The sequence below is a fragment of the Seriola dumerili genome, unplaced genomic scaffold (genome assembly GCF_002260705.1).
Source record: "Seriola dumerili isolate Sdu_G_001 unplaced genomic scaffold, Sdu_1.0 BDQW01001449.1, whole genome shotgun sequence".
Classification (NCBI taxonomy): domain Eukaryota; kingdom Metazoa; phylum Chordata; class Actinopteri; order Carangiformes; family Carangidae; genus Seriola; species Seriola dumerili.
The window spans coordinates 176561-192608 of record NW_019175704.1 but is presented as its reverse complement, the minus strand read 5'-3'; the positions used below and the strand labels follow the sequence as shown (position 1 = coordinate 192608).

General features: G+C 40.7%; 1 protein-coding gene across 1 annotated transcript; it reads right to left on the bottom strand.

Annotated features, from left to right (window-relative positions):
- Positions 1–1993: 1993 nt before the first annotated feature.
- slc12a1 (solute carrier family 12 member 1) lies at positions 1994–15436 on the bottom strand. Its single transcript, XM_022768330.1, has 26 exons — positions 14979–15436; positions 13383–13523; positions 13014–13089; positions 12092–12187; positions 11534–11673; positions 11306–11416; positions 11090–11201; positions 10827–10954; positions 10526–10610; positions 10146–10303; positions 9947–10054; positions 9717–9840; positions 9489–9590; positions 9049–9204; positions 8863–8962; positions 8606–8717; positions 8117–8257; positions 7391–7497; positions 7196–7278; positions 6579–6704; positions 5765–5893; positions 5282–5393; positions 3631–3717; positions 3336–3471; positions 3160–3227; positions 1994–3062 (listed from the first exon to the last, which is right to left on the bottom strand). The coding sequence occupies exons 1-26, from the start codon at positions 15234–15236 to the stop codon at positions 2927–2929; spliced, it is 3132 nt and encodes a 1043-aa protein (XP_022624051.1). The 5' UTR covers positions 15237–15436; the 3' UTR covers positions 1994–2926.
- Between the last annotated feature and the right edge of the window lie 612 nt (positions 15437–16048).

Sequence of the window (16048 nt, the reverse complement as noted above, 5' to 3'; positions counted from 1 at the left end):
TGTTGAGTTACACATTTACACACAGATTGTCAATCTGTTCAGACAAATAACATTGAGACAAAATCTACCTCCATAGAAACCACATTCATAGTTTTTACACAGTCACAGTTCAAGTTTCATGATCGTTTCTGAAGTTTTACATTAGTGTGTATGTGGTGGAATGTTCACAGCTAGAGTGAGTGATGTCACACAGAGCGCTGTTTGCTCATTGTATTTGAATACTGTCGCTGTAGAGCAGGTTCAATTTTTGAAAATTAATTGTCAATAGGTTTTCATTTTTAATTCATAGAATGCCCACATGAGTATGTGGAAATGCAAATGCAAATGGGATTACTGCATTTTCTTTTTAATTGGCTTCACTTTGCTGGGATAAAGAGCAGCAGGAGAACAGGTGTGCTGATTGGGCAGCTCACACAGGTGCCTTGAGTGTTCTTTGTTCTGTGTCCTGAACTCATTCTCTGTTTGCCCTTCAGCTGAGCTGGTTCCCTCTATCATTTCACCTTTGTTCCTGAGTGAGTTGAGTGAGTTTATTTCATTACATTTCCTCAAGTCATGTTTTTTTGTTGTTGTTAAGTAGTACATCTAATCCCCTTGGTTTGTTCTCACATGGTTATATATTTAGAGCGAGAAAATATTGATGTACTGATTTTGATTTAGAAGTGTTTGTTGCTTTATTCAAGATAATACGATAGAATTTTACCTGTGTATACACTTTCATTCATTTGTAAAAAATATAAGCACTCAGTTGTAACCAATCACACCTGACCGACTGCAAGCAAAAGCTTAAATACCTTTAAAAGAAACCTGCTGACTGCTTCTCCTGCTTTGCTCATATTAATAGAGTCAAGTCCAGTGTAATCCTAGAAACACGTGTGTGAAAAATTACACTATCATGGAATTGATCATCTTAAAGTTCCCACTGGGCTTCTATAAATATCTATTTTTCTGCATCAGATGCTTTGAGGATAAAACACTATATTATAATCATGGGTTGTGCATTTACAGGAGAACCCAACCCTTTTTAAGAATTCACATTTATTATTCCTGTGCCCCAGAACATTTTGGTGAATATTTTTGAACATTCAGCACTCTCCTCTAAAGTTGGAAACCAAAGGGAGAAACTTAAAATGTACAATGTCATCCCAGTTTGCTCTATAACAATGAATGGGGCTCTGATGCTGTGAGGCCATAAAAATTTAATTACTTAAACCAAAATGTGTGTTAAACATCTTAAGCTTTATATCCAATTCAAAATCTGGATGGGATCTGTTAGGGGGTACTCTACACAGCTACTGTAGATTATGGGGTTACTGCAATAATTTAGTAGCTCAAAGTAACACACTGAGGAGAAATTCAATTGTTCAAATTGTTTTGAAGAGATTTGCCACATGCCAATGTACTTTTACTTAAAATGTTTGAATGAATGCTTTTCATTTTACCACACATCCATGAGTTTTACTTGTAAAAGATTTTTTTTTTTTTTTTTTTTTTTTACACACTGTGGTGTTGCTATTTTTACTTAAGTAAAATAATACTTCTTTCACCACTGGATGGATATGTGAAGGTTTGCTAAACACAAATACCTTTTGGCTGAGATAACACTTGTATTATTTCCTTATAAATTATATAATCTAATCATAATATGGACTAATAGCATGCAGAATCCATTTGTATATGCAGCAAGTTAATTTTTATCTCCTCCAATTGTTATAATCACTTGAGATAAAAGTCACATCCTGAGTCATAGATGCAATTAAGTTTATTGCTGCCCCCCATTGGCAATAAATCAGCATTGCCATTCAGGATGAATGCACATTCAATGCTCATATTCAAAATGTGCATATATGACCACTAACTCCAAGTACTGCAAGCAATTTAAAAATTAACAAACTAATAATAGCAATATCTGACGTTATAATATCTAATCTCCAAATAAACAATGGAGACGAGAATAAAAACAGCACAACATTTTATTCATTCTTTATTTCAGGTAATCACAATTATATATTTAAATAGAAAGAAGCACAATAAGCTAAAAATATACAGAAGAATTGGGTTTACAATCTTCTGTTTCCCTAAATTTTCCTTAAAGAAAAAGTGTACTGTGATAGTAACATTAAAAATATTGAAACAGTATAATGTGGAACAGGTAAACAGTGTAATAATAACAGTTTATTTTATAGTCAGTCAATATCAAGAATTTTTTTACAAAAAAATTAAACCATTATTACCACAGTTTAAAAGAACTGATAGTAATGATGCCAATATTATGCTGTTAATCATTTATGAAAGGTTTTTATTTTTATTTTTTATTATTGCTCAGAAAATATTCACTAGTGAATTCAGACATCTACCATATACATTTATTTTACAATCACAGCAACAGGCAACACATTCACTCAGTGTAACCACTGGAAGTAGCTTTGTACTCAACTAATCTGACCATGTTAGGAAGACATGATTTAGCTATGTTCCAACCAAAAATCCAAAGAGCTTAGACTTAGCCCCTGTTCCTAAATTCACATTTAGACCCTGGCATTTATGAACTCTGTGTCAGAAATACTTTCTCTTCATTGAGACTGGTCTTATCCCTCGGCAGAACAGTTAGACGTTTAACTTGCCTCACAGTGTAGCATCACGCTGAAAACATTCGCTTGTTGGCAAGCTTGCTGTAGCTTGCACAGCCTACCACAAACCTTCATGAAACGGCTCACACCAGACCAAGCAATAAAAACAGCTTAATAGTAAAATAAGGCTCCAGCTGTAACTAGAAACTGAGTTCATTGTCAAGTACAGCAGCTGAACACTTTTCTATTTATTACTTAGTAATTATGTGTTTGCAAGTCAAACAGTTAATTGTTCTACTACTCTTATGTTCAAATGAGAATTGGTTACCTAATACTCTGCTGTTCAGCCTGCAAGGTGCTCAGGAGTAGAAAGTAAGCACACTCTTGTGGTTGCCTCTAATGAGCAGTGTTGGTGGAAGGTCCTTTGTCAGAATGTCCAGCCAGGCCATGTAGAGGAAATCAGAGACGGATTCCTTTCGAGCGATGGGCATGCTCCTGCAGGGGGGTAAGGGTACGCACAGTATGTTAGACTCTGTTTCTTACTGCACAGGACACTTTCAGTGTTATTCAGCCAACAGGTGCTTATACTTACACAATGATCAGATTGGCTGATTTGGAGTTTTTCTGAAGCACCTCGTTCAGCCGTATCTGGAGGTTGGTCTGTAAAACAGCGGTGTGAACTGTTTAACACGCGACATCCAAGCCAAACTAATGCATTATTATGGCTATGCTGTGTATAACATCTTAATTTAGCGTCGGTGCTTATACCTTCTCCTCAAAGTTGTTCAGTTCTTTGTCAGTGATTTTCCAGGGCTGCTCTTTCTGCATGGCCTCAGCCTCAGCAGTGTCTTTAGACCCTTCATGCAGACGGAAAATCTCAATCATGTCCTCAAACTCCTGCAAGCTGGAGGGAAGTAGATAAGAACATGAGCTGACTGTGGATAATATTCTTTTTATTTAAATCATTTAATATTTTTACATTGTGAGGTGATAAAATTTCATTATTACTCTCACACCATCTGGTCTGCTTGTCACTATTACAGTAGGAAAAAAATGTAGTTACCTGTCAGAGCTGGGTCTGACATGGATGTCATCGACGACATTGATGTCAGTGCAGTTAATTCTGAATTTCTCCAACAGATACTTCATCCTACAAGAAAGATTGTCCCAGACTGGTTAACTTTCATATAAATGTTAATTATTATAATTCATTAATTATTATCTTCATACAGTGACTGTGTAATTCAATTATCTGAACATATGTGTAAATTTGTTATAAAACAGGTTGTTTGTCCATATTTTAACTAACAACACACATATTGTATTGTATTCTTGTCCATACTGAAAACATCATTCAAACATTCACAGTGTAGGCTGGAAAAAGTATATGAACCCCTTGGCTAAGGGCATCAACAAAATCGAACTGGAGTCGGGAATTATCAAACCTGGAGTTCAGTCAAGGGAATAAAATTTGAGGTGTGGGTTAGAGACACAAGAAACATCTGCTAATGTGAACCACACCTCACCGAAAAAAGATCTCAGAAGACTTAGGATCTGTTGATTTGCATAAAGCTGAAAGGGTTACAAAGCCATCTCGAAGAGGTTAGATCTTCATCAGTCCACAGACAAACAAACCGTCTATAAACGGAGATGATTTAGTTCTGTGCCTGCTCTCCCTAGAAGTGGGCGTCCAGCTAAGATGACTCTAAAGGCAGAATGTCCAATGAGGTGAACAGAACCTAAGAGTAACAGCTAAAGGCTTAAATAAATCATCGGAGCTGGTTAACATCTCCGTTTACAGGTCTACCATACACAAATCATGGTGCATAGTTGCATCGAGCATGGTGTCCTGCCATGGACACCACAGAGGGAACTGCTGCTCTCCAAAAAAAAAAAAAAAAAACCATCACTGCGCTCCTGAAGTTTGCCAAAGAGCAGCTTGACACAACACTACTGGGAAAATGTTTTATGGACTGATGGAACTAAGGTCTGTTGTTTGGGAGGGACATGCAGCACTATGTATGGTGTAAAAAGGGCACTGAATGCCAACATGAAAACATCATGCCATTTATAATTTGGGGCTTTGCTGCCTCTGGGCCTGAACAGCTCAACATCGCCGAGGGGAAGATCCCAAGTTTATCGGGATATCCTACAGGGGAATGTCAGGGTGACTGCCCACCTGCAGAATCTGGGTGAAGCAGCAGGACAGTGATGCTAAACATTAGTTAAGTAAACATACCTAATGACTTCAAACTAAGAAAATCAATCTCTCGAAGTCAGAGCCCAGACTTTAATCCAGTAACAATGCTGTGGAATGACCTCAGAGAGCCACCCACACCACACATCCTAAAAATGTGTCTGAGCTGAAGCACTTCTATAATGAAAAAAACGGTCCACAGTTCCTCCTGATCACTGTGCACGTCTGATCAGCAGCTACTGGAAGAGCTGGTTTGAGGTTATTGGTGCCAAAGGAGGTTCATTTACTCTTTCCACCAGTGCTGTGAATGTTTTGATGGGTGTGTTCACCAAAGACACAAAAGATTATAATTGTTTGTGTGATACTAGCTTAAGCATATTGTGTTTGTCTATAATTGTGACTTAATTGTGAACAAGAAAGAAAGAGGTCATTCGCTTGTTCTTGTCAATGTATCTGGGTTTTTGCTAATTCTGTTAACTTCCACCCATTAAGCTATAATTGATATTGAAATACTCACTCCTGTTTGTCCAGCTCACTGCGTTCAGGCTGCCCGGCGATGAAGATCCTTAATTTACAGTCTTTCCACTTCTTCCTGGTGGTGAGGATGTAGGGGAGCAACAGGGTAAGACCTGGGAGAGGGAAAATGCTTTTTTTTTCAGCTGTAACACCAATAGAGTTGGTTTTATTATACAAAATATGTCTTTGTATTTCACATTTGCCATGGTGGTTAATGTTTGTGCACCCGTCAGTTCAGTCACCAAGAGATCTGAGAAAGTATGTCCATGAATTTAGTGTTGACTGTTCAGTGTTTCAGTGTTTGCATTGTTGACTAATTTACCACCTTTTTTTCCTTTTTTTTGTTTTTATTTGATTGTCCAGGTTTATTTATTCATTCTATAGATTCTCCACATGAGGATGTGACATGTCTCTGTGCACGTATCCATTACAATCTATAGGCAAGGTACAGAGGAGAAGGCTGCCTAGGGGAACCAACACCTACCTCCATCATCAAACAGCCACCACACATCAATGGTGCCTTTAGGCTGTTTTGTCTTGAACTGAGCACTGGCCTCCAACAGTTTCTCATTCATCTTGGCAACCTGCGGGGGTGGAGGGCCGCACACTGACACTGCGAGAGAGGAAAAGATGGGAGAAAAGAGAGCTGGATGAGGGAGAGGAACTGTAGGAGGGAATGTAATTTATTGACAGAGCGTGGAGAGTTACGTCGGATGGGAAAACTAGTGCAGACCAACATTAAGAGCTGACGCTACATCAGCAGGGGCGGCCATCTCTCAGGTCTAATGTTCCAATGAGTAGGATGCAGATTGTATACTAATGACCATCGCCATTTTGTCAAGATGCAGCTGGGCGGTGTGTGTGTGTGCGCGCGTGATGTAGAGACGGAGACGGATCGAGTGGAGAGGATGCAAGCACCCTCTGCTGTCTGGGTTAAAGGACTGCTCTTAAGAGATACTCTTCAAATGGAACGAAAGGGACCATATTATTGGATTACACCCTCAGAGATATCTTTAGTGGGAACACTTGATTCAATTATATCTCAATGGGAGTGTGGAGAAGTTTCCAAAAGATGCACGTCATTGGTCTCATTTGTTAAATGTCTGTTATTTTATTCTTTGAGTGGAATTGTGAGTGCGTGGAGGAGACTGAAATAGACACCTTGGTTTTTTTCCCACATATTTAAAGACTCATACTCATCTGCTGATGCAACCTTTGCTTTAAATACCTTCATGCTGAGGCCTTTCTGAAATGTCAGGTGAGATTTGAACAGACAGAAACAACCACTACATAGATACCTCTGGTCGTGAGCACTTGCGTAGAGGATTTCCTGGACTTCCTAAACATTCCTCTTGATTTCCCTCCATTTGGCATCATTTCATTCTCCAGCTCCTGTTGCTCCCTCGCTGCCTTTAGCATGTCCTCTGAAAGACAGAATCAGATTTCCGGTTAATAATCAATATGCAGTCATGGTGAATTTGTGTTACATTAGCAAGGATTCAATTCGCTTTTGAAAAGATATATACAGAGACACGGCTGTGAAGAGGCAGTAATTTCAACATCTTGTCTGTTGACTACCTGACCTTTTTATGAATATTTTTCTAATCTACAGAACAAAGTGTCCAGACCAATATTATTTAATATAAAAGTTGACACACTACACCAGCACTGTCATTATAAATGGCATTTCTTAAAAATACTATTATGATTATACAGCCTTCTTTTTTTTTATTCTCTGCTATGTTGTATTAATGTTTGCTGCTGTTTCAAGGGCATTTATTTCCTGGCGCTGTGTTTCATCCTTCTGCTTAACCTAGCTTTTGTGCAGCTTGCTTGAAAAGAAGTGATGTTAAAGTAGTGCAGGAGTTCCTGTAGATTAAAGCACATGGGCTCAAATAGAAAAAGTCACACTGACCTTCTGCTTCGACAATGTGCGACACATCGAGTCCCTGGTTCATCCTCAGAATCAGTGTCCCATACTCAAAGTCAAACGCGTCACTGTCAAAAAGAGAAGCAGGACACCAGCTCAACACACAGATCTCCTATCTATGTTTAATTATTGTGCGTGCTATTGTTACTTGTTCCTGTGTGTGTTCTGTCAGTGACTTACTGCAGTATTCCCACATAAGTCTGCACGGCCTCTCTGCCTGCTGTCCTCCAGTTTCTCTTGAAGCCCATCATTAATGTGTTGGGCTTCATACGGCCGAGACCAGAAGCCTGTAATAAAAAAAAGAACGGCATCCATAGCATAAAGATAAAACCCACAATCAGAAGGAGCCATTAACTGAAGCAACACAGACACCGTGTTACCCTGGGGTTGTAAAACCTGGCGTCTTCATTAACTGAAGGAAAAAAACAAAACAATCTCCAACAAGTTTCAAAATGCTCTAGACAAGATGGCTGGGAAGCTGTTTTACTGCCAGAAGTTATGACCAGATCACTCGGCAGATCTTATTTTGTCTGCAGGGGCTCATCCAATGCAGTGTTAATCAATTATAGCTTTTAATCTGCCGTGCTGTTTGAAGTAAGCATTCCTGACAAGGAACCGCGGCCTTATCTGGAGAGTGCGATAGCCAGAGCCATAAGACTGTTTCCTCATTAACTTTCTCCTCTTCTCCCTCCCTCACTAATGACCTGACCACACCCTTATGACAGGTCCAGGTCAGTGTCATAACATAGCAATAGATACTCTGTGTTGTGAGGAAGAAACAGGTCAATAAAACCTGTTTCTGATCAAAACTCCAGGTTACACATTAATCACATGGATTTTATCTGGGTTGTTTTTTTGTTTATTGTTTTTTTGTTTTTCACTCGTATAAATCATGATCACACTGACCTGCAACAGGCTCTCAGTCCCTTCCCTGAACTCATCACAAGCCACAGCAGCGTAAAATGCCTTGCGCTTAGTCTTCTTAAGCCATTGCTGGTTCTTCTCCATGCCGGCGTTCATGTCTTGGAGAGCCTCCGATCTCGGGCCCTGTGGAGATCACAACATACAGCACTTTGAGAGTGGAAGTGTTTGTGTGAGTCTGGCCGATATCCCACATACACCCTTTTTCATATTCAGAGGACACGAGTGACCCGAAACTTTAGTCTCAGGTATCCAGACGGTTGGCATTTCCCTCATCCCTGCTTGGTATTTGCTTGATTACCCACTGCATGTGAAGTCTGCAGTCTGCACAATTTAAATTTGCTTGATGTGACGAATCTCCATCGGAATAGAAGGTTGATATTTAAATAAACAGCTGGGGAAGATGATATGCTCTGCCTTGGTTTTATCCATGGTTTTACATTTGCAAATAATGAGATTACAATATAGTCTTACCACAAAGACTTCACAGGTGAGACAGAGTCCATAGTTCTTAGAGAAGGAGTGAGCCAGGTCTAGGAGAGCTGGTCTGCTCCGTGTTGAACCCGTCAGCGCTAAGATCTGAGGCCTGAGACGGAAAAACAAGAATCTGTTACAATCCCACTCTGTATTTTGGAACTTAATACTGTCAAGGATGATTTTGTACAAGTTGTATTGTATTCTTTTTGAAAATATATATTTGTACCCCACAATGATGCGATGCAGACTTTTACCTGAAGTTCTTGACATGATCCTCTACAGCAGTCAGAGACAGCGCGTTGTTAACTGCACTCACAAATGTCACCGCCTGTGTGGACGAACCCCAGTTCACATCTGGAGAGAAAATAAGAGTCAGAATAGGTCAGGTCTAACAATGCAGGCATCCAGAATGTACTATCAAGCATGCGAACACAGCTCACCTGGCTTCTTGACTTTGACGTAAATGTAGAGGAGGATTTCAATGGCGTAGGTGAGGAGAGCAGCCCACCAGTTGATAACAAACATAACAATACAGCAGAGTAATGCGCCAAACAGGGACAGCCACATGTTGTAGTACTTGTATGCTGGTCTCCAACCTGGGGAATGCATAACAGAAGAAAGACCGGATTAAGTAACTGCAGAGTGGGGAGGTGATGGGGAAACAGACCGTACAGAAACAAATCAAAATCTAATTATCTAATGCAACTCAGTTTGTCCGAGGTAACATCTTAAATCAGGTGCTTTTTGCGACAGTGCCTTGTTTTATAATATATTCACAGTCACACAAAAGTGAGGAATCAGTGGATGGAAGCGAGCAGAATTACCTCAGGCTACTGGCAGAATTTTTCATTTATAAGCTACTTTGTCTGTGGAGACCCACCTGGAGACTTGGCGTAGGATGCGTGGAAGCAGGAGAAGTTGATGAGCGCGTAAGATGCCAGGAAGAAGTTGGAAATGATAGGAGCAATGGTGTTGAGGTTACCTATGTAGACCAAAAAAAAAACAACAACCTTTCAAACTTGGTCATTCAAAGCTTGAAATGAAATTGAAGATAAAACATAAGATGTTTGTTGTTGTGAGGATGTTATGACCAGGCCATTGAACTGACCAATGAGAATGAAGGCCACAGAAATGATGAACGTGAGGATATAGCCACGGATTGGCTCGTTATTCTTGCCGTATCCCTTGGCAAAGAAATACAGTGCCTTGTAGATGTTGTCTTTGCACAGAGCCTGAGGAGAGACAGAGGTTAAGTTAGAAAAGACTCTTTTGTTTTCAGGACTTGAGAGTCATAATCTCATGGTATCTCAGCGGAGAAAAATATGGCGAGCGACTGACCTGGAAGACTTTGGGAGCACTGACAAGTGAAGCCAGGGCTGAAGAAAGGGTAGCTGAGAAAGTTCCAGCGATGATGAGGGGACCAAACCCAGACACCATGGTCATCACCTGCACCAGAGGCGAGGGGAGGAGAGGAGAGCGTTAGAGGTGAAACAAACCCCTTGTTGTGTGCAGAGATCAGGGTTTGGAGGCTGCGTACCTGGAAGTTGTTCATCGAGCCAAATTTGCATTTTTCTACTTCGCACGAAGAGAAATTATAGCCGAGCTCACAAGCAATTGATGACGAACCATTACAAAACGACCCAATAGGAATGGCGTCTGTTATGTTTCCCGTGGCGTCGCGGACAACAGTGGCAGCTGAACAATTAGAGAAGAGAACAGATGCACTGATTACATTTCAAAGTCCAACAACCTCATGTTTGATAAGGACAAATGCTAAACTGCATGTATGACTGTGTCTAAATCAGATTTAACAGTTTCTACCACAGGCTAACTCTCTTGCCAGGTCATGTTTTTATATAAATGACACAAATGTAAAGTTACGCATTGGAGTCGAATTTCATGAATTATTGTACTTACAGACACACAGGGCCACACCCAAGTAGGTGATACCAGTGATCACGATGGCCAGCAAGGTACCTTTGGGAATGGCTTTTTGGGGATCCTGTAAAATAACACAGATCTCTGTTAGAATATATTAAAAACGTAAATGAATAAATAAAGTAAAACAATTTCAGATACTACACCATCTAAAAAAAAATGCATTTTTTATTAACTCCAGCCTTTTTTCTTTTTTTTTCCCCCAGCAACCTATGTACCATAGCAGCTAATGATTCCTATTCATTGCTCAAAAGCAATGACCCTCTGTGTGAAAAGTTACCCGTAAGTCTCCAGAGATGTTGGCTCCAGCCAGGATCCCCGTTGCAGCAGGGAAGAAGATGGAAAACACTGAAAAGAACGACTCATTGTCTCTAAAGGACGGAGCGAAATTCTCCAAGAAGATTTTTGCTGTGAAAAGGAAAGTGAGAGAGAGGGAAGAGAAATAAACAGGGTTAGAGAAAATTAGGTGAACAGTGTTTTGTGAACGAGTCAAGTTTTTTTTTTTCTTTTTTTAAGTGAAATGATTGGGAAAGTGTGTCTTACCATTATAATTGAAGAAGCCTTTGGATTTCTTATCCTCGGTCGCAGGGATGAATGTTCCAACAAATACATTCACTATGGCCACCAGCAAGATGATGAGAAGAACAATCTGTGCCTGTGGGGACAAAAGAGTTAAATTCATTTAAGTTATGGTTGCAATGTTTTACCACAACAAGCCCAGAGATTGGCAAACAACCAGCTATGATGTTCATCTCTCACCTTGGCCTCCCATTCCATCCCAGCAACTGATATGGCCAACAGCAACACCACTGTAATACACCCGACGATTCTGATGTCGTTTAATTCATCCACCATGAGGAGGGCGTTCTCCTGTTTGTGACAGAAGGCAGGAAGCAGGCATGGATAAATGTGTATGGTCAAATATCTCAGAGTGAGGTGTTTCCACAATTCCCTCCACAGTCACCCGATCATTGTTACGTCACACACCTTGAGCAAGTCCACCACAGTCTCAGCGAACCCCACCACGTACATGGCTACAGCCACTGCATTGGCAAAGGCGAAAATGAGACCGATCGACCCACCGAACTCTGGCCCCAAACTGCGAGATATCAAGTAGTAGGCTCCTCCTGAAATAGACAAAATGAAGCACACACGTACAGTGGTGGATGATTAATCACCACATCACTGATTCATTGATTTAATGTCTGGACAGGTTAAGTAGGCTGTAAAACAGAGGAAGGGCTTCGAGAGGTGACATTGAGGTGCAGGTTTGAGCCTTGTGTCTTCATCCACACACACACACACACCGTCCTCCTGGTCATTCCATCCTCTCACTAAAAGATTTTGTGTCAGAAAGAGTATGTGTTATCTCAAGCTATATGAATTTATAAATAATACTTTAACTGCCTGTGCCTGTGCCAGTGACAGTAACTCTGCTGCTGTATGAGTTATGAAAGTTATGAATGAAGTTCAAGTAAGGTTAGTCAATAGTTGAATGAAGTTAGTTTGTTACTCTGCTTTTGTGTTGTGTGTGTGTTTACCTACCTCCTCTGACTACGCCATTAGTACAAATGGCAGACATAGAGAGACCCGTGATGGTGGTGACCACACAGCTGAGAGCAATGACCACAATTCCCAGCCCTGAAATGCAACACATGTAACAGCTTAAAATGATTATTCTTTAACAACAACTCACTCATCCATTATATTTACGTGGTCTGTCATAAAACATTATGACTGTGAAAAGAAACCCTCCTCCCCACAGTCACCTTTGAGCACAGTGACAGCCCAGGTCCTGGAGGAGCCTGGGGGGCTATAAGTTATAGCTGTCTGCTGTACCTGCTCTGCCAACTGCCTGTGGCTTTCTCTGCTTCTCAAAACCATTTAGTTACGCCTCCTGAACAAAAGCGGCTTGCCGATCAATAGGTTCTTAAGCAATGAACACACTCATGAAGCCATTCACACAGATTCCCCTTTCTCTCTCCCCTCTATCTCTCTCACACACGCTGCTCATGGAGGTTTGGCTCTCAGATCAGACCTTTAGCAATTGTAGGTTATTACAGGAGCTCACAAAGGCTAGTTAAGTTGAATCTGCCCCAGTTCAATCGCCTCCTTTGCTAATGAGTGGAGGATATAATCCTTTAATTGTCCCTAGTCCCTAGAAATACTGGTAACACCACCCTAATTTGCCCTTAAAACACAGACATGTAGGATCTGCCTGCTGTTGCTGCAGACAGTATTATCCTATCATCATCACTGATGAAGAGGGACTGCAGTGACAGGCAGACTCATTCAAGTCAAATCAGGTTTATTTACATCACATACAAAATCTATCAGGCTTTTTTTTTAAGGCCGCATTAGTGACAGTTTCTAACCTATCCTGAGCTGTTTAAGTGTAAGAGGAAAAGGAAAAACTATGTATTCTCATGCGTCCTGTCTGACCAACGTGTATCCTTGTCTCACTCACCCCAGCCTGCCTGACCAAAGACCCAGGACAGACGGATGAACAACATGACACCCCAGATGTTCAGCATGCATCTCACCTGTGAAAGAGAAGAACAATTTAAATGTGAAAGGGTCATGATTTATTAACGTGTCAACTGAGGGATAGAAACACGGTAACATGTTTTTTTTTATTTTTTTATTTGTTTATCGTCATGGCAGCAGCAAATATGATCAACCAGCAGCTCTTCTCCCAGACTCTTGGTCTTGAAAGCCCCACTTGGCCCCGCCGTGTTATAAACACACATGGAGCCTTGTCTTGCCAGCTCCCTTTATGTAGAGTGACCCTGCTTCTATAAAGCTGAGGGAACCCGACAGACCCGACATAACTCACCAGGACGCCCCTTATCCAGCCAAACTTTACAGCTCCTTTGTTGTTGTCAGTGGGATCGGCAGACTCCAGGTCATCAGAGGGGGTCCCGTCACTCCCCTCACCGTCGTCCTGCACAGTATCTGGCACAGAGATCGCTCCATTCTGTTGGGAAAATGTAGAGGCAAATATAAAGGAAAGGAAACATGTCAATTTGTATATTGATGATGATTGTGCTTTTAGCAATTCTGGTCTTAATATGTGTTTGTCAGTTGTCATTATTAAGTAGCTAATAGTGTCATTATCATTATCAAGAAGGTCCGGCCTCTGCTTTTATGAGCTCTCATGGGGAGATAGTGACTTTTTTTGTGTAGGATGTGTGTTCGGATTCTCTGTAACACACAGGAGAGGACGTGGAAAGGGACGGAAACAGTGGTGATTTCATTTGGATGAAGATTGATAAAGAGTCATAATGTTGTGTATGTCTGTCCTTGAAAACCGAAGGGAAAAATGGAGAGAAGAAGACAAACCTTATTTTTACTCTGTATGAAGATGAATACTGGAATGTTAAATAACTCTCCTGTCTGACACTCATACCCTTACATCTGATTTAGTTCGACTCTCTTTGATGCGTTTCATTGCCATTTACTGAGAGAAAGAGATCTTGGCAACAAATCGTCAGCCTTTCAGCTGCAGTGATGTGGAGTTTGTAATTAGCTTACACCAAATTATACAAGTGAGCTATTCAAATATTAGACTACTTGAAACATGTCAATTCCCATCGTGGGTCATTTCTTAATTTAAAACAAATTGCCAAATATGTCTACACAAAATGAAATGTAGTCATTTTCTGTTGTTTAAATCAAGCAAAGTGATCAAATTAATTTTATTCTTTGGCAGCAAAACTATGAGTCAGCTTTAATTAGTCTTCCCAGATGAATTTGAGGATTCTTACGTGAATCAATGGATCATGGTGAAACATATATCTTGCAATCTGTCTTAAACTGAAACGACACATAATGTCTTTCTTAATTTTCTGCTGAGGTAGACTGCTAAAAACAATCATGATCTAGTTCAACCTATAAAACCCAAATGACCTATAACCCTATCTCTTTTGCAACACAAGGCAGTATAACGGCCTAATAAAAAGCACTAAAAACTCCTAAGTGTGTGAAGTTTGTTGAATGCTGTCGAGTTCCAGCAGTAACTTACGGTGTACTTTTAAGATTCACAAGTCTTTAAGGCAAAGAGATAATGACTGAACTGTGCACAGAATGAAAGTAATGATGTTGGAATGATTGAAAAACTGCAAGATATCTTATTTCACCGTTTCACTGTTTCATTTTTGAGTCTTTAACCTGAGTGAGTGGACAGTGTAACTGAGGAGCAGGACAAAGACTGCAGTTACTGAGTCAGTGACTTGAATTTGGGACTCAGGGAGAAAAACAGGCGTAAGCTACGTTCTGCAGAAGGTGAGGTGAAGGATAAATGTGCCTAATAGAAGAGGAAAATGGGTGCTGTAGACTATGTGTTACAGGAAGACAAGCGGAGAAACATAAGTGAGGAGGATCTGTGTCATTCACATTCACCAGCTTCACTCACAGACATATCTGCACTCACCTTCTGAAACACATCATGGAGCTCCTGCAGGGATGGCCGCACAGCCCGATGACCACTCACGCTGCCCGCATTGCGATAGAAGTCGATGTTGGGCACTCGGTCCAAGGTGTCGTGGCCAAAGGCGCTGACCACCGAGGGCCGGACCGTGCGGTGTTCCCCGTTAGAGAAGTTGCTCTCCTCATAGAGAGGAGGTTCATCCAGAGTGCAATCATAAGCGTTGTTAACGTGCTCCCCTCCGTTAGACTTGAACCTCTCCATCAGGAGTGCTGAAAGGGATTCTCAGATTTAAACAGTCAAGGATAAATCAGCAGTAGTGGGTCTCGAGTCTTCAGTCATCCAACAGTGGTTTAAAAAAAGCAGATCACTGCATCAAGTGGTGTGGTTATCCTTGTTTATTGCTGCATAAACTAGGCTAAAGTTAGATTGATAGAGATCTCTTGTCTTCTGAGCGTCTTGTGAGTAAACTCAGTTTGTCTCAGAGGGCCTACCTTTATACCTGGAGGCCAGGGTCATACTCTGGCTGTCAGCTATTGGCTAATTGTCTGGATCAACCCTCAGAAAAGTGAACGAGGGGTGTCAGATATGTCCTTGCTCCATCCAAGGGGACACAAAGGCACTTGCTTAACGATTAACCAAGTCATAAACGCCAAACGAGAGATAAAGGCGCTCACTGCCTGAGTTCTGAAGAATTGATTACTAATATTATTGTCTGAAGTGCAGGGCAAGAGCACATGTTGTTCTGTGGTTGCAGTTTATGGGGCCATGGATAGTATTTCTTCAGACCTATGGGCCCTTTGGATGAATCACCGGGAAACAATCATGTGGACGTTTCCACTAGCAAAAAGTAAATATAAGTAAGTAGGAAAAGTTTCAAGGTTACAGACCCATTATGATATGTATGACCGTGGAATAAAAAGATAAAGTTAATGATGATATGATAAAGAGATATACTAATTTCATAACAGATACATAAGTAATAGGATATAATTAATAGAACTAGTGTGATAACAAGAGGGAAATCAGTCTTACAGTGTCTAAGATATAGAGTCCATAAGCGCAATATAACTGAT